The sequence below is a fragment of the Schistocerca nitens genome, chromosome 6, assembly GCF_023898315.1.
Source record: "Schistocerca nitens isolate TAMUIC-IGC-003100 chromosome 6, iqSchNite1.1, whole genome shotgun sequence".
Taxonomy (NCBI): domain Eukaryota; kingdom Metazoa; phylum Arthropoda; class Insecta; order Orthoptera; family Acrididae; genus Schistocerca; species Schistocerca nitens.
Window position 1 is genome coordinate 335,894,095 of NC_064619.1, and position 24,941 is coordinate 335,919,035.

Here is a 24,941-nt window from a genome sequence, read left to right on the forward strand (position 1 = left end):
GAAAGGTAGGGCGACCGCGTACGGCAACCACAGAGGGCAACGCGCAGCTAGTGCAGCAGGTGATCCAACAGCGGCCTCGGGTATCCGTTCGCCGTGTTGCAGCTGCGGTCCAAATGACGCCAACGTCCACGTATCGTCTCATGCGCCAGAGTTTACACCTCTATCCATACAAAATTCAAACGCGGCAACCCCTCAGCGCCGCTACCATTGCTGCACGAGAGACATTCGCTAACGATATAGTGCACAGGATTGATGGCGGCGATATGCATGTGGGCAGCATTTGGTTTACTGACGAAGCTTATTTTTACCTGGACGGCTTCGTCAATAAACAGAACTGGCGCATATGGGGAACCGAAAAGCCCCATGTTGCAGTCCCATCGTCCCTGCATCCTCAAAAAGTACTGGTCTGGGCCGCCATTTCTTCCAAAGGAATCATTGGCCCATTTTTCAGATCCGAAACGATTCCTGCATCACGCTATCTGGACATTCTTCGTGAATTTGTGGCGGTACAAACTGCCTTAGACGACACTGCGAACACCTCGTGGTTTATGCAAGATGGTGCCCAGCCACATCGCACGGCCGACGTCTTTAATTTCCTGAATGAATATTTCGATGATCGTGTGATTGCTTTGGGCTATCCGAAACATACAGGAGACGGCGTGGATTGGCCTCCCTATTCGCCAGACATGAGCTCCTGTGACTTCTTTCTGTGGGGATACTTGAAAGACCAGGTGTACCGCCAGAATCCAGAAACAATTGAACAGCTGAAGCAGTACATTTCATCTGCATGTGAAGCCATTCCGCCAGACACGTTGTCAAAGGTTTCGGGTAATTTCATTCAGAGACTACGCCATATTATTGCTACGCATGGTAGATATGTGGAAAATATCGTACTATAGAGTTTCCCAGACCGCAGCGCCATCTGTTGTTGAAAATTGTAACTACCGTAATTTCGAAAGTTTGTCTGCCTGAAAATGTACTGTTGCCCCAAGCATATTGCAACAAACGGTGTATTTCTATCGCTGCTCGTTTAGTTTTTATTGCCGTTTCAAATATACCGGTCATTTTTGAAACACCCTGTACAAACACAACAGGAGAGGGTAAGATGGTGCTAGTAAACCATGTACCCTCCCAATACCCCGTACGGCGGCTTGAGGAGTTCAGATGTGGATGTGCGACATCACAGGAGGCACCCAAACGGACCTCGCAAAGCAGTTCAGTAGCGGGTGTAACCGCGGCGAATCGCCAGCACAGGTGTTTGCATTCGCTGTCAGTCACGTGCGCAGAACGTGAACTGCGCCCAGATGTAAGGCTTTAAGTGCTGCTGAGGCGCGGGCGTCTCCACATCTCGTACTTAGTCACGTGGTGATACGAGACTCGCGAAAGATGAACCTTGAGCCGCGTATATAAGCTGCGTGCAGAATGCATCGCACAGTGGTCCCCAACAGCAACTGCGTCGGCAACAGGCAAGTACTGGCCTATCCTGGTATCACAGCATCTTTCGTTCTGCGGGCCACTCGTTTGCACTCTCGCCCGTTTTCTTTCGCTTGTACTAAACACACGTATGCATGTACTTCTATTACCATTACATCAAATTGGAATCGGAGCATTGCTTAAACAATTTAATCAAGCTGTCAGTTAGTGAATAAAATTCGAAGCTATGGTGTTCCACCATACATACTTTAAAATTTGTCATAAAATGTAGCGTGTCATCAGATTGGACTATGTTAATGGGATGAAAATATTTATCTTTGCTGTTAGTGAGAATTACCGCACTCATATTCAAGTGATGAAATACCAATAAGCAGGAGGCAACTCAGTTCTGGTGGTATGGCGATATTTACGGCATATATTCTCAAAGTTATTTAATTCTTATTTTATTTAAAATCTCCAAGTGTGGGTCTAGTATAAAACCAGGTTTCTCTTCCACATAACAGATGCTTTACGAACTGACAAGACAGGTAGTAACTGTCCTATCATGCGTTCCTGTGTTCATTATACAGCTACCTAGTGGCTATAACATTTTACTGGCACTGGGCACGGGATAATATTAATCGTAGTTACGTGGAACTCCGAATCTATTGCCCGCTCTCTGTGTTTTCGTTCGTAGCTTATGGGCACCGTTGTACTTCCGAATTAACTAGAGAAATTTTGCTTCAGTGCTGGAACGTTACGTCTTCGTGGACGTCGACACTAGGTTTTGCCCAGGGCTTCCTGTTCACCGTCTAGTGTATGCAAACTCGCTTGTTGTTTTCTGAATGCGCTCAAATTTATTTGCTTACACTGCTGAAATGCATTTCATAAGTGGTTCCTATACTACCCCACCTGCCAACTTGTTACTGCGAAGAATATCGGTTATTAACCGTGTGACAGTGTTTCCAAATGAACGGCTCCGCGTGTTAGTCACTACGAGTTACTGATTTACGTTATTTTTTAAAAATTTATCTACTTATTCCAGTCCTGACAAAACTCTACCATCTGGTGAGCCAGATGTATGAGACAGGCGAAATACCCTCAGACTTCAAGAAGAATATAATAATTCCAATCCCAAAGGATGCAGGTGTTGACAGATATGAAAATTACCGAACTATCAGTTTAATAAGTCACAGCTGCAAAATACTAACGCGAATTCTTTACAGACGAATGGAAAAACTGGTAGAAGCGACCTCGGGGAAGATCAGTTTGGATTCCGTAGAAATGTTGGTACACGTGAGGCAATACTGACCCTACGACTTATCTTAGAAGAAAGATTAAGGAAAGGCAAACCTATGTTTCTAGCATTTGTAGACTTAGAGAAAGCTTTAGACAATGTTGACGGGAATACTCTCTTTCAAATTCTGAAGGTGGCAGAGATAAAATACAGGGAGCGAAACGCTATTTACAATTTGTACAGAAACTAGATGGCAGTTATAAGAGTCGAGTGGCATGAAACGGGAGCAGTGGTTGGGAAGGGAGTGAGGCAGGGTTGTAGCCTATCCTTGATGTTATTCAATCTGTATATTAAGCAAGCAGTAAAGGAAACAAAAGAAAACTTCGTAGTTGGTATTAAAATACATGGAGAAGAAATGAAAACTTTGAGGTTCGCCGATGACATTGTAATTCTGTCAGAGACAGCAAAGGACTTGGAAGAGCAGTTGAAAGGAATGGACAGTGTCTTGAAAGGAGGTTATAAGATGAACATCAACAAAAGCAAAACGAAGATAATGGAATGTAGTCGAATTAAGTCGGGTGATGCTGAGGGAATTAGATTAGGAAATGAGACACTTAAAGTAGTAAAGGAGTTTTGCTATTTGGTGAGCAAAATAACTGATGATGGTCGAAGTAGAGAGGATATAAAATGTAGACTGGCAATGGCAAGGAAAGCGTTTCTGAAGAAGAGAAATTTGTTAACATCGAGTATAGATTTAAGTCGTTTCTGAAAGTATTTGTATGGTGTGTAACCACGTATGGAAGTGAAACATAGACGATAAATAGTTTGGACAAGAAGAGAATAGAAGCATTCGAAATGTGATGCTACAGAAGAATGCTGAAGATTAGATGGGTAGATCAGATAACTAATGAGGCGGTATTGAATAGAATTGGGGAGAAGAGGAGCTTGTGGCACAACTTGACTAGAAGAAGGGATCGGTTGGTAGGACATGTTCTGAGGCATCAAGGGATCACCAGTTTAGTATTGGAGGGCAGCGTGGAGGGTCAAAATCTTAGAGGGAGACCAAGAGATGAATACACTAAGCAGATTCAGAAGGATGTAGGCTGCAGTAGGTACTGGGAGATGAAGAAGCTTGCACAGGATAGAGTAGCATGGAGAGCTGCATCAAACCTGTCTCAGGACTGAAGACCACAACAACAACAACATTCCAGTTTTTGCTGCGCTAAAGATATGCGTCAATCTCGTTCACTATGCAATTGTTTACGTATTATTCTTCATCAGCTTCATAAAAATGTGAAATAATTATGCACTGTGCGGCGTATAGGGCCTATTCAGTCAAATGTTTTGGAAGTTGTATGACATTTACGGTCGCAGAGTATTGATTCAGCAGGAATAAGCACCTAAATTGTTTATTTACTGCTAACAGACCTATAGCCAGCCGGAGAATATTGAGTGATGTGTGATTATGAATATTCACATATATAATGTGATACCAATAAAGCAGGCGGTTACACTTCCCGGGAAACGTCTTGGGTGGTTTGTGGTGCAGACATTAAACCAAGAGACGCAGTTCATATTGGCCAGTACCAAGTTCTGTAGATTACGTTCGTTATTCTTCAGTTTAATTCATAAATTGTAGTTAAATTCTCGCGGAAAATAATGTCGTTAATCGTTTGCTCGTGTCTGATTTGTAAAAACAGACAACAACCTTTTCAAAATTCAGCTCAGGTGTCATATGTAGCAGCAGTGGGTTAGAATGGTAATTCTTTCTTTACTTTGGGTCAACTGCCATAGAATTTCTCATACATCATGCTCCACTAAACTGATACTTATGCGTCTTTGAAGCATATTTGTTATAGAATAACTTTGTCACCACCCAGCCGGTTAAGCAAAAGGGGACGTCATAAAACTGCAATCCAGTTTACGTAGTCTTTTGTCTAACTAGACTAATATTTTTTATTATTTTTGACAGCTATAGCTTTTCCTATTACAGACCTTTTTGTTTGTTTAATTAATTCTTGATTGTGAATCACTGAGTATATATGATAAAAGTTTTAATGTGTTTTATGATGTAAATATGTTTAATTTCGTTGTTTAAATTTTAGTGGCACAGTTTCACGTCAAAAAGAGACAGCCAAATTTTCTCCCAAGTTAATACTGTCCGCAAAAATTCAAACACACACACGCACACACACAAGCGCGCACATAAGCAACGTCGTGATATTATTGTGTGGACAGTGTCAAGTATTTTTTCAGTGAAACAAAATACGCCCAGTGCGCATTTCGAGGGAGGTTTCGCCTTACGTTAACACTCAAGCGACTGGGAAAACTTATGTGGTGCTGTCATTCTTCCCTGTGGCTCAAAAAACACTTGCACAAACTTGGCGCTTCATCCCGCACATTTGTTCCCGTGCACGTCCAGGTTACCACAGCAGTAGCCTACTTTCGCTGTTTCTCTTTATGACGAATGACATGAGCTTGAGCCACAGTGCGTGTAGTATGCAATCAGTAGGGACGTCACCAAATTATCGGGCCTACGAACTTCGACTAGGTGAAAACAGTCCGCATCCGTAGCGTAGCGGTAGCGCTACCACCTACCACACAGGGGGCCCGGGTTCGATTCCCGGCAGGAGACTGGGTGTTGTGTGTACTTCATCATCATTGGCTCGCAAGTCGCCGATGTGGCGTCAACTGAAGAGGACTTGCAATACGTTGGCCGAACTCCCCCGAATGGGGCCTCCCGGCCAACAATGCCATACGCTCATTTCATTTCATTTCAGCTGAAAACAGAATCTTCAAGTAACACATATGTGAAACAGCTTCTGTTTTCTCAAACAGAATTTAACAGAACGATTATTATGGAAAAACCTGTACACGTATATTCTGTTATTATTTGTGACTCATAAAAGCATAGATGCAAGAGAAGAGACACGCGACGTGAAAGAAATGCTGTTTCGGTACTGCGTATTTTTCATCAGTTTGGCGTCTTTCTTGCCAAAGAGACTTAACAGAAGAACCAGAGTAGATCCAATGAAGGGTGCCGAATTTCGTCATGTAATCGATTAACAAGTGTGAAGTCGTTTAGCAGATCCTCAACAATCTCCAGTGGCAGTCACTACAATAGAGGCGTTCTGTATTACGGAGTAGGCTACGGTGCATGTTCAGAGAGCGAACATTCGGAGAAGAGATGGACAACATACTCCTTCCTCCCATATATGTTTGGCGTAACGGCCAAGACGAAAAAAGTCAGTAAAATCAGAACTCACACAGAACTTTATCGACAGTCGTTCTTCCTAAGCACTTCAGGCAAGGGGTAAAATAATAGAGGTATCCTTCAACACACATCCTAAGGTGGCTTAAGGAGCGTAGATGTAGATGTAGATCTAGATGCAAACGTTCTGCACAGTCACGTGCAGCTTTCAGTGGAGTTGGAGCAGTCCTCTTTTGCACTGACTCAGACATTGCCTCCGTCGCCACTAAAAAGCGTACACGAAGATCTGAGACAATTTCACGTGTGATGTGAGGCGTAAAGAGACAGTACGCTAGAGAAGAGAATGGCAGAAATAGCAACGGAATCGATGAGAAAATTGACGTACCAAGAGAAAATGAGTGTTACATTACTTTCTCGCTGTAAACTTGAATACGTAATGTAAACGTAATAGTATTCACAATAACAATAATAATAATAATAATAGATTAACAGTCTTTAACAGAGAAATGTACAATCTCTCTTTCAGCAGATATAAAATGCAGGCATAGATGTACGAAAGTTAAGAGAATTAGTGAAACTACGTAAGTACGGTCTATCACGAAGATCACAATACAGATGTGACTTTTCGTGCTTTCCACACGAATCTGTTGCAAATACACTGCTCGGGTTTCCCGACCGTATTGAGTAAATCGCACAATATTTCCTGGATGCAACAGGTCGACATCCTCAGACGGAGGTAGTTGCAACAACAACCACGACCTGGATATGTCGAGCGGTTGCATCGATAAAATGATGAGCGTTTTACACAGTACAATCCAGCGTCAAACCCGAGCAGTGTATTTACGTCATAATCCAGTTATCCATAATGCAGAATAGAGGTTTTTCTATGCTGTTCTAATGCACATGCCAGCGGCATTTGCGAGAAAACTTGAAGCAAGTTATGTATGGAACTTGGAGGGTTCCCCACACCCAAAATTCTGATACGTTTTTTCTTTGCAAAAAGGTAGTGACCCTGGGGAAACAATTCTTACGTTGTGCTTCATAATGTAAAATGTAATGAAGAAAAATAAAAGAACTTCTTTGTAATTGTCGATGCAGAAAAGGTATCAGGCGTTGTTCTATCTTCTAAATTCTAAGAAGGACAAGGTGGAATAACAGATCCATGGGAAAACAATACGCTAAATAAAAAATATAAAAAGGAAGGTAATAAAGGAGGAATATTCTTATTTGAAGAAATAGTTGAGACAATAAAAGTAATATTTCAGACCAGGAATAACGGCGCTAGGTAAAAAAATTGCCAGTGCTTAAGTTCACAAATTACATAAGCCTTGAACTAATAAAAAGGATTATTCAGAACGTTTTAATACAAGGGACTGACTACGTGCCAAAGAATAGCATAAAGGAGATAAAAAAGTATCAGGAAAAGAATGGTGACTTGAGAAATATAATAGTAAGTGAATGCAAAACGGTAAAGTTAAAAGAAATATCATGAACAGAACATTTATTAAGTAAGATGGCCAAACAAAAGAAAATCTCTCTGAAACAGGGTAGTGCTGGTGCATGCGGCTCTCTTTAACAAGAGAACGCTACTGATATGGAATTCCAACACTGCGTTGGCAGAAGAATTAGCAACATTTATTTAGTCTTACCATTTCCTTAACTTGCTTAGACACATTAACATGTTAGTTAACTGTGACTAGTTCGAACGGATTCGTTCATTTCCAAGCCATTACCCGAGAGGTTATTCTGTGATTAACGAAATAATTTCATAAGATGATATTCATACATGTATATATACGTGCGTATATGAGTGTAGAAAACTAAGCTGCTCTAACGCTCATTGAATGACGTATTTTCGATACGACTTGTAGAAAAATTATGCCCATCAGACTGTGCAAGAAGAGATTGAGATCCACTGTATTATATTCAGTTTTCACTGTCGTAAAGGATTTGGAGGACAATGTGAGGAAATCCGACGTGGTTGCACCTCCCATCATTTTGCCAGTAACACTGCTTTCTCCAACTTAGGTGGTTGTCTTTTACTCAACGAAAATTTTAAATGTTTCTGTCATCTATCATTAATTAATGATTCATCAGTTCATATTTTTACCATCGTCCACAAATTCTGCATGAATATCTGCTTTCTGTCACCCATTAAAATGGTGGCGACCTGTTCTACCCAGCCAGGAGATTTATACGTTCTTCACACTGTAAGAAAATTCTATTTAATTAAATTACGGTAATCATTTCTTGCTAAGAGCTACTTCTATAGTTTTCAGTCTTAGTTTCGTTTACGTTTGAGTTAATGGTGATTAGTTTAGAACGTAGTTGTTCATTTACAAGCCATTACTTGAGACATTCTCACGTGAGTAACGGAATAATTTCATAGTATGACATTTACACATTTACAGTAGTTTCCTCCTCACAAAAAAGTCTGTTGCTAAAGAGGTGAGAAATTCTAAGGTACCAGTTTCAAATTTGTTTTTCATGTTTGTTCCATAACATCTGTAGTGTAATCACAAATAATCTACAGTTCTAAAACAGAAAGCAATGTGGGATAGAGCAATAGGCCAAAAAATGTCCGAGGTTAATGAGTTTGAACAATCCAACACGTACATTTTTATAACGTTTCCTCTTTTGTTACATATATATTACCTATATACCCGATGGCGTTCCAGCAGGTTTATAAAAACACTTAAGTATTCGAACACAACGTTGTGTCACAATTTCAAAGCAATCCATAAAGTATTTCGAATATTTGAGATTTTGTAGAAACGAACATCTACATTTTTATTTATTTAGGAAATGCAGATGTTCCTAGTCGCAAATCTCCGACAGTTTTAACCGATTCCTTTGAAATTTTGACACAACGTTCTATTGGAATATGCATGTGCTTTTTTATTTATCCATTTTTTAAATGTATGTAATGCATAAACGTACATAAAATGTAATAACAGCGATGCATTTTTACAAAAAGTCTCACAAAGATACACAAGTATTGTATGTCATATATTAAAGAAATAGGTACCCAATAACACTTCTGTATTTGAAAGCAACGTTGTGTCAAAACTTCTTAGCAATCGGTCTAGAACGTTTGGGGATACACTATTCTGGAATAACAAACATTTACATTTTTATTTATATAGATACTGAATGTAAACCAACAAACTAATACAGTCACTGAAATACAGTTGCAGGCCGCGGTGGTCTAGCGGTTCTGGCGCTGCAGTCCGGAACCGCGGGACTGCTACGGTCGCAGGTTCGAATCCTGCCTCGGGCATGGGTGTGTGTGATGTCCTTAGGTTAGTTAGGTTTAAGTAGTTCTAAGTTCTAGGGGACTTATGACCTAAGATGTTGAGTCCCATAGTGCTCAGAGCCATTTGAACCTTTTTGAAATACAGTTAACGGTCAGCTTTACTATTTTACATAGTTGTGGCCGTGACTTGCTTGAGCAGCGCAGCAAGTCATATAAATAGTAAGTATTGTAATGCATATAATCCAATCACATTAATGTTACAATCCATTTTTCTTCTCCATAGGAACCAAAATGGCTATCTTCTTCGATTCATGGGTGACTGAAATGTTGGCTGTACTGTCAACAGTTTTCGCAGTACTGTACGTTACCTTCAAAATCAATTACACTTACTGGAAGAAGAAGGGTCTGCCATACTTGGAGCCGTCTTTTCCACTAGGAAATGGCTGGAACACGACACTAATGCGGAAATGTCCGGGTGAAGATATGAAAGACGTTTATTCTGAAACAGAAGGCAAGGACGTCGTGGGTATTTACTCATTAAACAACCCTCTTCTTGTTGTGAGGGATCCAGAGCTGATCAAAACTATCATAGTGAAGGATTTCAACTACTTTCCCGACCGGGGCATCTACGTAGACGAGGAGACAGATCACCTGACGGCGCACCTCTTCTTCCTCGGAGGAACCAAGTGGAAGGGTCTGCGACAGAAGCTGACGCCCACCTTCACGTCAGGAAAAATGCGCGCCATGTTCGGCATAGTGCTCGACTGCGCGCGGGTTCTGGCTGACGTCACACCTGCGGGCAGTGTTGTGGAAGTCCGCGAGCTGATTGCGCGCTACTCCACCGACGTCATTGCTTCCTGCGCCTTCGGCATCGACGTTGACAGCCAGCACAACCCCGAGGCGGAGTTCCGTCAGTGGGGACGGCGCTTCTTCAAGCCATCTATCCGTTCTTACCTGACTCAGGCTCTGGGATTCTCTAATCCCAAACTGCGCAACCTGCTGCCAATAGCCTTCACACCAAATGACATCACGGAGTACTTTACACGCGTCGTTGATGACACAGTCAAACACCGTGAGAAGACAGGCCTCATTAGGAAGGACTTCATGCAGTTGATGATTCAGTTGAAGAACATTGGATATGTTGATGACAGCTTCTCAATAACTGGGCAGAAGAGTGCTGAACGTAAGTCTCCTTCATCAGCGTTTTGTTCTTCTCTCCTTCTTCCCAAAAAGGCTTAGCCCTTCGTAACCTATCCTGGTTTCACATAATTTATTCTCGTCTTTCCTTGGACTTCCCACGCTTCTGTCTCCGACTGGCTTACATCTACTTGCAATTTTTGGCAGTCTTCTTTCATTTATATGGTCCAAATAATCTTTCCACTTTTATGTAGCTGTATTTTATCATTTAGGTTACACATTTGCAACACTTCTATGGTCTCTTTATTTATAAATCGGTCTTCTTTAGAACATCTTTTCACAGATCTTAGAAATTTTATTTCCGCTGCTTTTAACTCGCTCTCTCTCTCTCTCTCTCTCTCTCTCTCTCTCTTTCTCTCTGTTATCCATGACTCATTCCATGAAGCAGCCTAGGGACAGCCATTACATTATAGAATTTAAGCTGGATGTCTTTACAGATATTGTTCTTTAATGTTCACCCGATAGTGCTATATATCATTTGGAACTTATTTAATATTCATGTTCCTATTGTCGTCAAATGACATATTTTAGTCACAGTAGCTAGAGACTTGTTCAATTAGCTGGTTATTTATCCTTTATTTTGGCTTTTAAGGGGTTTCTTGCTATGAACACTATCATGTTTATTTTGCTTATGGAAGTATTCAGATTATATTGAGTTGAGCACAGGTGCAACTTATGTAACGTTCTTTGCAATCCATCTTCTCTTTTGTCTATAAGCAGCAGGTCATCATCGGATAGCAGCACATTAACAAGTTTGGTTTCTCCTGGGTCAACACATTGTGATGGAACTGAAATTGCCACAAACGAATGGTGCCATATAAATGTATATTAAACACTGTATAACACTACCGGCTATATTAAATTGCCAATACGAGGATAATGTTATTCCTTTGAAAGGAATTTGATTTGACAGTGATTGTGTGAAATGACAGGTACTGGACAGTTTTTGTTTCACGAAAGACTAGCATTAGCAGGACAAACGGCATTCACACCTAGGTTGTATTAGTTATGAAATAAACTCCAATTATTTAAAAGAAAACGCTCGCCACCATAATTAGCCAAACTTGTGCCAAGTACTTCCACTGTTCATAAAGAAAATTAACTATAGGGATTGACTTTACTTGATATTGAAATTAGGTATTGAAATAGGATATCAAACAGTAGCATAACTTAGCAAGCATTTTAACAGTGATTTGATATTAACTAGGCAGAGGGATCATGAAACCTTTTGGTAACAACTGGCTCTCAATAATACTTACTGTTCACACTTTAAAGCATGTAAGTTAATGACCGTTACATGCAATTGATTACTGGTGGTGGGGTACAACTAACTTCGACATGAGGATCTGTCAGGGACTCAGACTAAAGCTGAGCACTTCCTTCAAGCCACAATATGAAAAACACTTTCAACTACAGATACGTGAAAATGTAAACACTATTACAAACCTGTACATTAATGTCCATGTGCTAGACCTTCCAATTTAGTCAGTAACTACTTTGAAGAATCACAGTTTTATGCAAATACCTTTAATACCGCACTAACAATGACATCTAAACAAAATACTTTTGATCTTCCCTTTGTAATTATATTTCGGTATAACTTCACCTATTGTCCCATAAAAATCACCTAGAGTACTTCAGAAAAAAGAATCACTGAATGTTAAAGAAATCTCCTGCTCAACAAAAGTTATCAAACGCTATTCATTAAAGCAATTACATTTCAGTTAAGTTAAGTAGGATAGTTGCAAACACTTTGCGGCACTTGGTAAATGACCCTGCCTAGGTAAATGACTTAAGTTTAAAATATAGGTCTCAACATGAAGTTCGAACAAAACACTGTTATTATTTTAGTAAGAAACTAAATAACTGATCAATTCAATTTTACAGCGTTCATCTGATTATTTGAGACGAAGATGATGGTTGTGGCGATCTTTTGTGGCAACTAAAAAAGGCAGGAAAGTCGTCACAGCTCCTTTTGTATAACAAGCTCTGAAATTTCTCTTCTTAGTGCCGGATATTTGTAGTTCAGAGCTAACCAATGTATGCCATGAAAAATAAGCCAAAAGTCTTCCACATCCGAAGCAATATTTATTACTCTTATTGCTCCTTTTGCCTCATTCAGCACAAAACGTGTAAACAGTTTGCTGGATAACCACCAACTGACTTGCAACGGAAAGGAGTCTTTTCCGTTCCTGCCAAGCCAGTTTTTTGGCAGAGGGACTTACGTCCAGGTTTTACATGATTACAAAGAAACTTTCCCTGTGCACGAAGCAGTTCCACAAGACTAATTTTAATATTTCAGAACTTTTGAAGAGCATTGCTTCCGAAATTACATATATGCATTATCTATAGTAACATAAATTATTAACAAGACAGTTTCATAGATGTTACATCAAAGAATATGGTGCTACAGAGATTAAATTAAACGTGAACAGACAAAGATATTATATGAGATAAGTAAGGTGAAATCGATAATAGTGTTACAAGTATCAGAGAAAGGGTATAGTTATATCTGACTGTTTAATTTATAATTAATGTCTGAGGCTCTCTTCCTTCCTACAGAACTATCTGTGTGTTGAAATACAGACTCTTTATTGCTGATGTCAGATGTTCACAGTGCCCATGTATTTGTAAAATTTCCGATAGTATATTCCTGTCTACCCTGTCGAACACCTTTTCAAAATCGATGATTGTGATGTATATATCAGAAGCTTATATTCTCTACACTTCTGCATTATTGTTTTTGTTGTGTGTACATTACTTTAGAAAGATCTTTCTGTCCTCAACCCATACTGAACTTCAGATAACTTGGTCTCTGCTATGGATTGCAAATGAGCATTAAGTATCTTAGCGTATATTTTGTATCCTGTGTTTACGTTAGTTATTTTCCTCCATAACTTTTATGCTGGATGTAAGTCCTGTCTTGAAGACTGATACTAGATTTGTTCCCCTCCACTGCTCCAGTATCCTGTTTCCAAGCCAGCGGGTATTTATCAAGTGTATAAATCGATATTGCAGTAGTATTTCTGGAATTGGATCAAGCTATTTGTTTCCATCATCTCCTATCCTTCCATCAACTGAATATTATTGCACCAAAGATTTTTATGGTTTTTCACCGAACCCTGACTTTCTGTTAAAACTGTCTTCACAGTATATCTCTCCATCTTATTCAGGTTTCTCAACAACAATTTATAACAGAAGTCTGTACACTCTTGTACATCATTTTCTGTTTGGGTGACAAACCTATTCAAGCAATCGTTATAACCGCTTTTGGTTTCTTTCGTTGTTATTTGTATTTTTCTCTTGATTCTTCTGAGTCATTTTATATCAAATTCAAAAAGGATTTTCTTTTTCTCTTAATGTCTCTTTCTGTATTCCATATCGTTCTTATAGTATATTATCTGATGTTGTTCCATGCTATCCCTATGTCTTCTGTTGCTGGTATTTCTAACATATACTTAGTCAGTCATCTTTGATAAAAATCTCTTGTACTAAAATCCCGTCTCCTTTATACTGCTTCTCTTCCACATTGGCCACATAATCATTTTACTAACGAGTAGAAAATGAACTTTAAATTGTCGCTTCCCCTGTAAACTCATGTATCTTGTACCATTCCCTTCATTTTTTCACTGACTAATACATAGTATATTAGTGATCTCAGTTCTATGGCGCTCCAAATATATTTGTATATTTCTTTTTTTCGGAAGAATTTGTTTGTGATTTTTAGTTTGTTATAACTATTGAATGCTCTAAATTTTATTCCATTTTTGTTAAGATGTGCTTCTCCATGTTTTCCTACCACATTTTCTATTTCCATATTCCTCGCATTTAAATCTCTTGTCAGAGTTATACAATCTTCTTCATTCTTTTCGTCTATATCCTCCTGCAGTGTATGACAGAACTACTCAGTATAGTCTACCCTTCCTTCACATGGTGCATATAGTCCAGTCAGGGTGACATAACCTTTTTCAGTCTTAATGTCCAGCAATAATTATTTTCTCATTTACATATCTCGAGAATGTGAGGGTCTTTTACGACTTCTTGTCATTTAATAGTTCAATTCCAGCACTTACCATGTTTTGGTGTTCTATGCCACTACACATCAGTATGTACTCAAGCCATCTTTGGCGACCTTTACATTTTTTCTTAGTTTCACTAATCATTGCCATATTTAAGTTTCTTTGTTTTTACTTTCTTTACAATCCAAGCTCGTTCACGTTGCAATTACTTACATTCCATGCAGCAGTCTTCAATGTATCCGCTCTGCCAAGTCGTTTGCTTTTTTCCTGTCCTTGGTTGCGTCTATCGGGTCTGTCTGGCTTCTTTCTATGAAACTTACGAGTGTTTTAATGCTTTAAGTAGATTAGGTACCATCTCAATGCAGGACCCCCAACCTGGAGGATCAGAGGTGTTTATTTTAGGATCTCATTCCTAGGCAGGTTGCCTTCACGTGGCTTGTAAAGCCTGTTTACGCATGCGGTAAACCTTCTGATTCAGCCTTTAGGTGCCACCTTTGTCCGTAATTTGGCTCCTCTGAAACCACATTAGTTCCTTATCCTAGTACCTACAGAAATCTTACATTTATCAGTGTCAGCTTAAAACATTTTTGTATCAATATACCGTACTCTTACTGTGCTTTCATTCATATTACAGACAACAAAGATCTCATTCAATGACGTGAGATTTAATGTTGTTGATTACTAAGACATCATTGCTTACTGCAGTTTTATTGTAAGTCCTTAATGGTTAGCCGTACTACATTAGACGTTGTCAAACAAATTATTCATGTATCACTCTCTCAATCGTAATAACAATTTGGTAAAATTTGTATCTAGAATCTAATCGCACAACGATAACTCATTCTTTAAGAATGATATTAATACCAATAAATTGCTTTCATGTTATCAGCTCCATCATCTCTATAGGTGTCAGTAGGAATATGTAGTAGGACAAAAAAATCCCCTTTCTTAATCTCCTAACAGAATCTTTCTTCATTGACAGTAGCTGTGTGAGCGGTTGAATTCCAGTGATCAATAACTGGCGTCTTAATTCACTAAAGATCTAATGATGTTGTGCCTGGAAAAATATTTATCACTACACCACTTTAGTTCTTTTGGTTTCGCCATCGACAGTGTCTCTTGCTCTCATTCCATGCTATATTGTGGGGAGTTTTTGAGATACAACGCAGGATATTGGCACTGTGGTGATAAGGAAATTAGTGCTACGAACTCCCTTCGTGTTGTTCTGAATAACAGTAATTGATATTTCTGCCATTACTAGCACTCATCCAGTTGTATCGATGTTAAAACACAACATGTGAGGGGATACCTTGAAGATTTAGGTAAATAGCTGGTGTCTATTGCAGTATACAATGATATTTCCAAAAATTAATCCAAACACTTCATGCAAATAGAGATCAGAAGTCGTGGAGTAATGCCGTGGCTCATATAGTAATAATTTCCATTCCTTTTTGTGTCCCAAGCCCACGTAATAGACGACATTTCCGTGACCTTTGCATCAAACGCCTTAAGTAACAATATGTTAGTGAATATGACAGTAATGAGAGCATGTAGCACTCACTTTTGTGTTTTTGTTACTAATTACCGTGAGAATGGAAGCAGTGAACCCTGCATGTTGAGTATATTGTACAATCACCCGATCTTAAACTGACCCTCGACATGTTTACCAGTTATTCTTAGGCACCTTTCAACTCACTTACCCAAAGATTCGAGTATTTATGAGAACACATCTGATTGCCGTCAGATTTTGTCACATGCATAGCAGATAAGCTCTTCTAAGTTGTGTTCATTGCTGATTGGCTCGCGTTACATCAGATATGAAATGGAAGATGAAATGAAATTATTAATATCAGTGATTAAAGTCATGTGAATGAGACGGCCTTGTTACTGAACCTCCGCAAAATAAATATTTCTTTAACATACTGTCCTACGAGGTAAAGAAAAATTGGGGGGGGGGGGGGGGAGGGCTTTGGCAAACTGCGCTTGATAATTACTCTGGTAAAATGTGTGGCCTCGTGAATCTAGTCACTCATGCTACATACTAAAACACTTATACTAAATCATCTACATCTACATCTACATGGATAGTCTGCAAATCACATTTAGGTGCCTGGTAGAGGGTTCATCGAACCACCTTCACAATTCTCTATTATTCCAATCTCGTATAGCGCACGGGAAGAATGAACACCTTTCCGTAGGAGCTCTGATTTCCCTTATTTTATCTTGTTGATCGTTCCTCCCTATGTACGTCGGTATCAACAAAATATTTTCGCATTCGGAGGAGAATGTTGGTGATTGGAATTTCGTGAGAAGATTCCGTCGCAACGAAAAACGCCTTTCTTTTAATGATGTCCATCCCATAATCCTGTATCATTTCTGTGACACCCTCTCCCTTATTTCGCGATAATACAAAACGTGCTACGTTTCTTTGAACCTTTTCGATGTACTCAGTCAGTCCTATCTGGTAAGGATCACACACCGCGCAACAGTATTCTGAAAGAAGACGGACAAGCGTAGTGTAGGCTGTCTCCTTAGTAGGTCTGTTACATTTTCTAAGTGTCCTGCCAATAAAACGCAGTCTTTGGTTAGCCTTCCCCACAACATTTTCTGTGTGTTCCTTCCAATTTAAATTGTTCTTAATTGTAATACCTAGGTATTTAGTTCAATTTACGGTTTTTAGATTAGACTGCTTTATCGTGTAACCAATGTTTAACGCGTTCCTTTTAGCACTCATGTGGATGACCTCACACTTTTCGTTATTTAAGGTCAACTGCCACTTTTCGCACCATTCCGATATTTGATTCCATGATCGATCGAGTGTTTCAACCTGACCATAAGTAATTATTATGTTAATTTATTAAACAATTCCATGTGAAACTCAATATATATGTAAATACAGTGCAATCTACGAATTGCACGTCTTCAGTATTCCGCTTCAGGAATCGGTCATTGTCAGAAACTGGTTGTAACTGACATTAGCATTAGTGGGAGAAGTACAGAGACTGTCAGCCGAAATAAGCAATGAGCGTCGTGCCTGAAACAAGTAAAATAGCCCATATCTTAACATAGCAATATTTCTTTACGAACTTACATCTATACCACCTAGTTTTAGTTTCACCAACACTGCCTCCTAAGAGTATGGGACTAACTGCTTCAAACATCGTGTATAAATTATTATGTACCATATTTAAGACTACGAATTATTTTCTCCAAATTACGAATTTAGAGGTAATATGGGTTAGAGGTATGTTTTCTGCAACCATTACACTGTTACAGTTTGTTATAATGTAAGAACATTTCGAAAGCAATTTTCAGGAAGAAGCTGCTTCTAACGATTCAATGTGAGATAGTGGTTCGTATCTTTAAGCTGATTTGTTTTATGGTATAAGTAACAGTCTGTTTACGAACATATTTTGTCCCTGGCAGAGAAAGGTAAGACGCTGACGACCAAGGAGGTGGCAGCACAGGCGTGGGTGTTCTTTCTCGCTGGGTTCGAAACATCCTCCACCACCGTAAGCTTCTGCCTGTATGAGCTCGCTAGACATCGGGATATCCAGAAGAAGGTGCAAGAAGAAATTGACGACGTACTGAAGAAGAACAACGGTGATGTGACGTATGACATTATAATGACCCAGATGCCGTATTTGGAAAAGGTGGTGAACGGTACGTTGTATGTTTTTCATTACTTTGATCATACATTATTATAATTAAAGTAGGATTATGAACCCATTAATGGACATTAGCGGAGAAGATCTTAATTATTACAAGTGGTACAAAAAAGTTACAATTATCACATCGAAAAAATTAAACTACGGAATTTTTTTGTTTGTTTTTGTATGCAGGTATATCTCTGCACGTACACAGTGAAATCGCCACGTCGTAATGTCGTAGGAATCGGCTATTGGGCCAAACCAGTGATGCAGCCTAACTCGGTTTGACAGTGGCTGCGCCATTTTTTTTTTTTCGGCTCCGCTAGTGGTCTTCTGTTGTAGGCTGGAAATTTCAGTGTGTACCTGTACTGAGACATGCAGACGAAAGAAACAAGAAATTAATTACCTAAGTTCAAATCTTTGGGATGATAGTTAAAACATTATGTCTATCCTTGTGAACATCAGTCCAAACAAATGAAATAATTACATATCTTGCTGCATATACTCCTTGTTCACGTATTATGACACAGTTCACTCCTACAAAATGATCACTCACTGACGTCCATACACAACAGTATTTCCCTGAATATTTATGGTCATATCTTTACAATATAGGCCAATCACTGATGTACGAGGGCTGTTGAATAACTAATGCAACGCATTTTTTTTTTCAGAAAGCTGTATGGTTTTATTCAGGATTCCGATACATTTTTTTATTGCTCTCGTTTGGCTACTAATCCTATTTTTAGCCCGCCCGGTTAGCCGTGCGGTCTAACGCATACTGAGAGGGCCTATATGTTCGCATGGTACCACTCTTACTGGCTGACGTCGGATCCAAAGTCCTGCCACGTCAATATCCTCCCCGTCGTCCATGTAGTACTTCCTTCGGAGTGCATCCTCCATTGGGCCAGACAAATAGAAATCAGAAGATGCGAGGTGCTGGCTGTAGGGCGACTGAAGGAAAACAATCCAGTGAAGATTTGTTCTCCATTTGGATGCGCAGACCTGTGTGAGGCCTTGAGCTGTCATGGCTGTCATGGAGAAGGAGAAGTTTGCATTTTTGTGGCGACAAAACCGCTGACGTCAATTCTACAGTTTCCTGGGGGGTGGCACAATACACTTCAGAGTTGAACGTTGACCATGGGGGAGGACATCAAACAGAATAACCCCTTCATAGTCCCAGAAGACAGTCACCATGAATTTACCGGCTGAGGGTGTGGCTTTAACTTGACGCCACTCCATGCATTGCCGATTTGTTTCCGGGTCGAAGAGATGAACCCATGTTTTATCGCCTGTGACGATGTTCAAAAAAATTGTCACGATCAGCTATGTAACGTGCCAGCAGTTCCACAGAAGGTCCTTCGTTAATCTTTATAGTCTTCTCTTAGGCGGCGAAGAACCCTGCCGGCACACACACATGAGCACCCAACCGCTGAACGAGTGTGTCAGCACTATCAACAGTCACATGCAGTTCTGTAGCTAGTTTTTTATTACGACCCGTGAATAACCTCGAACAAGAGTGTCCACACGTTCCAACAGTGCAGGGGTCACTGCTGTGTGCGGCGGGCAGTCACGTGGGAGATCGGATATGTTCGCGCGACCTTGTTACGATGATGACAGACGCCTCACCCAACGACTTCCCATGCTTTTGTTCACTGCCAGGTCTCCGAAGACATTTTGCAAGCGCATGTGAGTATCTGCGATTCTCTGGTTTTCAGCCAAAAGAAACTCAATGACAGCTCTCTGTTCGAAACGCACATCCGTTCACAAGGGCCATTTTGAAGGCTACGTACAACAGCGCCACGTATCTGTACGTCGTGAAACTATGGTAGTTGAAGCGGGAGTATTATACGATGCTCCATAACAAATACAACATTATGGCCGAGAACATATATCTTTTGCGTTACTTACTGAACGCCATCGTATCCGTCATGCCACGGACTGCGCGGCCCCTCCCGCCGGAGGTTCGAGTCCTCTCTCGGGCGTGGGTGTGTGTGTTGTTCTTACGATAAGTTAGTTTAAGTAGTGTGTAAGTCTAGGGACCGATGACCTAAGCAGTTTGGCCCCTTAGGAATTCACACACATTTACCGGCCGCTGTGGCCGAGCGGTTCTAGGCGCTTGTCCGGAACCGCGCGACTGCTACGGTCGCAGGTTCGAATCCTGCCTCGGGCATGGATGTATGTGATGTCCTTAGGTTGGTTAGGTTTAAGTAGTTGTAAGTGCTAGGGGAGTGATGACCTCAGATGTTCCAAGTCCCATGGCGCTCAGAGCCATTTGAACCATTTTTGAATCACACACATTTGAACGTCATCGAATGATCACTGCAAGCAAAATTCACGCACTTTGCAAGTGCAATAAAACCATTTCATCAATCAAAAGCACGAATGGAATTTACAGTCCATGAATCGTTTCTTCTCCACCATCCCGTCCCTACCTTAGAAGTTGTCTATGTGTCCAAGAAGACTCCCACTTTATCGCTGCCTAGCATTACCTGATTCTGTTACTTGCAGCTTATAGAGTGCTGTAGCGTTACAATAATATACCTAAGAACATATGATGTTTCTTAGCCGATGTTTTAATCTAATGACTCATTTTAGGATCACACGAAAGCAATGCCACCAAAGACAGCCATTAACAGTTTCTGGCATTTTCTGCTTATTTCGTTATTGTAAGATTTGAGGTTGTGCTTTGTGCAGCAATTGTAAGCATTTTTGGTCTACACAAGTAAGTGCTTTATTATATATTAACGCTATTTGTAAGATTTTGTCAGTTCTGCAGTTACACAATTTCGTGATGAACAGACTCCTATGTATGTGGATTACTAAGCCATACTCCTTTGACCGTGCACCATGTTGTACCTAACAACGGAGACAAGTTCTTCTACCATGGAACATGTGATATCTGCGAGTGAACAGAGTTTCTTCACCGTCCTAACAACTTTACCTGTCTTGAAAATGGAAATTTGTATCTGTTTTCAGTAGTTCCTATTTCGAAATGTTTCTAACTTTAAACTGGCTTTTGACAATGTTTCCCCTTAGTCTGATTTCTCTTAATGATTATTGGTGTGTAGTAGAGTAACAATGTAACAAATATACTGTTACATACAGTACTGACAAGATTTTCCCAGTTGGAGCAGTTCGATATTTTTGTTCCTAGATACATGTTTGGAAAAAGATTTTTGCGAATAAATTTTTGTAATTTCGGAAAAAGAGTCACCACATTACAAGTGAATGCTATCATTTGAAGACAGAGTAATTGAACACATTTACCTTCTGTTGCACGGCTGTCTAGACGCAGAAGACTGAAAAGTGCTCTAACAAGGAACCGCACTTCTACTTTGCAACCAGGTACAACCTACATCCTATGTCCTACGTACACGTGGGCGCTTGCGCGCGCACACACACACACACACACACACACACACACACACACACACACACGAGAGAGAGAGAGAGAGAGAGAGAGAGAGAGTACTTATATCTTCATTTATTCAGCAGAAAGAGAGAGAGTATTTAATGCCTTCCGTAATTGTTCATTTCTTCAACACTTTACATTATTAACTGTTTCGCACAAAGAACCCTCTGCACTCATTGTTATCAACCACAGAATGCTGTAACATCTTAAACCGTATTTTCAAATTTATTAATGGATTTTGGACATCACCCATACACCAATCCTCAGACCACAAAACAATAATTACGGATCATTCTGAATATCAGTTATTTGTTACAATTCCTATAAGATTTATGATGAATTTTTATTCGAAGTTATTGTCAATGGTTCAGGAGCAGTGAATTGTTACTGTGTATGACTGGAGTAGTCAAGTTTAAGTTAGTTTTTTGACTAACAATTTAGTTTTATAATTGCATGGTTCCACAAATGGATACGGTTGATATAGAAAGAACTTATATTTCGTCTCCCAAGTTTAAGTGTTTTCACTTGAATATACGCTGACTGCTGTTAATGAGTATCCTATTTTGTAGCAACCCTACCTTCCACTCCCTTCAATCTAACAGCAATACAAGCACCTAGAAGAATTAAAATTCCATCGCATTCAGGCATTTTGTTAATTGTTCTGTACGCTACTCTCTTTTTTTACTCCTAATCAGTATGTGACGTGGGCATGAAAAACTGCTCAATGATGTTCAGTGTCTTCGGATGATGCACTGCTCATGCTGTCCACTCCTAATACACACTTTTCTACACTTAATGATGAAAATAACAGTTACATCAGAAAGCAGCCAATAAAAAACATGACATGATACATAAATAATAGGTGTATTTTTATGTGGGATGGTGGTTATTAACAAACCGACAGTGACAAAACAGCACATATTGATACCTGCCTGTAGTGCGTTTCGTAAAATACTTAGTAGGTGGCAAAGTCCTTCAGAAAACAGTTAATTGACCAAACGGTTTTGGACTGAAAGATTCTCTTTCTCTATTGTAAATACCACGCATGTACATCCTTTGACTTATTTTCAGATAACAACTGAACTGCAATCGCTAAGGGAGACAAAACACCACATCGAGGACCAGCGTGGAATATTTATTAAAACACCTCCGTTTACATCGTTCCCTTTTTTCTTTCAGAAACCCTTCGTATGTATCCGCCCGTTCCAATTTTGAATCGCGAGGCGGTGCAGGACTACAAGCTTCCAGGATACGACTGTGTCTTGGAGAAAGGAACTAAGTTGCTCATTCCAGTCATGGGACTCCATTATGACAGGAAATTCTTCCGAAACCCCGAGAAATTCGACCCGGAGCACTTCTCTGAGGAGCAGAAGGCATCCAGGCATCCCTACTGCTATCTACCCTTTGGCGAAGGGCCACGCATCTGCATTGGTGAGTTACTCCTCCTTTCACCTTTACTGTTTGTTGTTTTAGTTTTCCGTTCCTCAGTCGGTAAAAACGGAACCCTTATAGGATCGCACTGTTGCCCTTTTCCTCAGGAGCGGTGGACAGAGAATCTGAAGTTAATGTCAGTTATTACAGTCGACAGTCCTTTAGTGGTGCTAATATTTGTAAGTCAATGGAATGAAAAGATGTGGCCATTTTATGCCACATATTTGGATACTTTCACTCATCAAAACCTATGATGCAAGATGAACTATCCATATATATACACTCCTGGAAATTGAAATAAGAACACCGTGAATTCATTGTCCCAGGAAGGGGAAACTTTATTGACACATTTCTGGGGTCAGATACATCACATGACCACACTGACAGAACCACAGGCACATAGACACAGGCAACAGAGCATGCACAAAAAAATGGTTCAAATGGCTCTGAGCACTATGGGACTCAACTGCTGAGGTCATTAGTCCCCTAGAACTTAGAACTAGTTAAACCTAACTAACCTAAGGACATCACAAACATCCATGCCCGAAGCAGGATTCGAACCTGCGACCGCAGCGGTCCTGCGGTTCCAGACTGCAGCGCCTTTAACCGCATGGCCACTTCGGCCGGCAGAGCATGCACAATGTCGGCACTAGTACAGTGTATATCCACCTTTCGCAGCAATGCAGGCTGCTATTCTCCCATGGAGACGATCGTAGAGATGCTGGATGTAGTCCTGTGGAACGGCTTGCCATGCCATTTCCACCTGGCGCCTCAGTTGGACCAGCGTTCGTGCTGGACGTGCAGACCGCGTGAGACGACGCTTCATCCAGACCCAAACATGCTCAATGGGGGACAGATCCGGAGATCTTGGTGGCCAGGGTAGTTGACTTACACCTTCTAGAGCACGTTGGGTGGCACGGGATACATGCGGACGTGCATTGTCCTGTTGGAACAGCAAGTTCCCTTGCCGGTCTAGGAATGGTAGAACGATGGGTTCGACGACGGTTTGGATGTACCGTGCACTATTCAGTGTCCCCTCGACGATCACCAGTGGTGTACGGCCAGTGTAGGAGATCGCTCCCCACACCATGATGCCGGGTGTTGGCCCTGTGTGCCTCGGTCGTATGCAGTCCTGATTGTGGCGCTCACCTGCACGGCGCCAAACACGCATACGACCATCACTGGCACCAAGGCAGAAGCGACTCTCATCGCTGAAGACGACACGTCTCCATTCGTCCCTCCATTCACGCCTGTCGCGACACCACTGGAGGCGGGCTGCACGATGTTGGGGGCGTGAGCGGAAGACGGCCTAACGGTGTGCGGGACCGTAGCCCAGCTTCATGGAGACGGTTTCGAATGGTCCTCGCCGATACCCCAGGAGCAACAGTGTCCCTAATTTGCTGGGAAGTGGCGGTGCGGTCCCCTACGGCACTGCGTAGGATCCTACGGTCTTGGCGTGCATCCGTGCGTCGCTGCGGTCCGGTCCCAGGTCGACGGACACGTGCACCCTCCGCCGACCACTGGCGACAACATCGATGTACTGTGGAGACCTCACGCCCCACGTGTTGAGCAATTCGGCGGTACGTCCACCCGGCCTCCCGCATGCCCACTATACGCCCTCGCTCAAAGTCCGCCAACTGCACATACGGTTCACGTCCACGCTGTCGCGGCATGCTACCAGTGTTAAAGACTGCTATGGAGCTCCGTATGCCACGGCAAACAGGCTGACACTGACGGCGGCGGTGCACAAATGCTGCGCAGCTAGCGCCATTCGACGGCCAACACCGCGGTTCCTGGTGTGTCCGCTGTGCCGTGCGTGTGATCATTGCTTGTACAGCCCTCTCGCAGTGTCCGGAGCAAGTATGGTGGGTCTGACACACCGGTGTCAATGTGTTCTTTTTTCCATTTCCTGGAGTGTAGTTAAGTTAGTACGGAAACCACACAGTGCGAGTCTCATTCGCAGCTGTTCGGTTTTTTTACATAACTAATATGAAAATATTTTCACGTCTAGTGCACACGATGAAAAAGTATCACAATAACATTAATTATTAACATATGTGACACGTTGAAGGATATCTATGTTTAATGCAGTTCCTAACCAACTCACATCTG

At 41.0% G+C, this 24,941-nt stretch overlaps 1 protein-coding gene across 1 annotated transcript in view; it reads left to right on the plus strand.

Moving 5' to 3' along the window:
* Positions 1 to 1,339: 1,339 nt before the first annotated feature.
* Positions 1,340 to 24,941, plus strand: part of LOC126262305 (cytochrome P450 6k1-like) — a 28,766-nt gene continuing 5,164 nt past the window's right edge. Inside the window, exons 1-4 of the mRNA XM_049958842.1 lie at positions 1,340 to 1,466; positions 9,401 to 10,300; positions 17,760 to 17,996; positions 22,578 to 22,829. Of these exons, the coding sequence (XP_049814799.1) occupies positions 9,409 to 10,300; positions 17,760 to 17,996; positions 22,578 to 22,829 (1,381 nt within the window). The 5' untranslated portion in view covers positions 1,340 to 1,466; positions 9,401 to 9,408. The remainder of the gene's footprint in view (positions 1,467 to 9,400; positions 10,301 to 17,759; positions 17,997 to 22,577; positions 22,830 to 24,941) is intronic.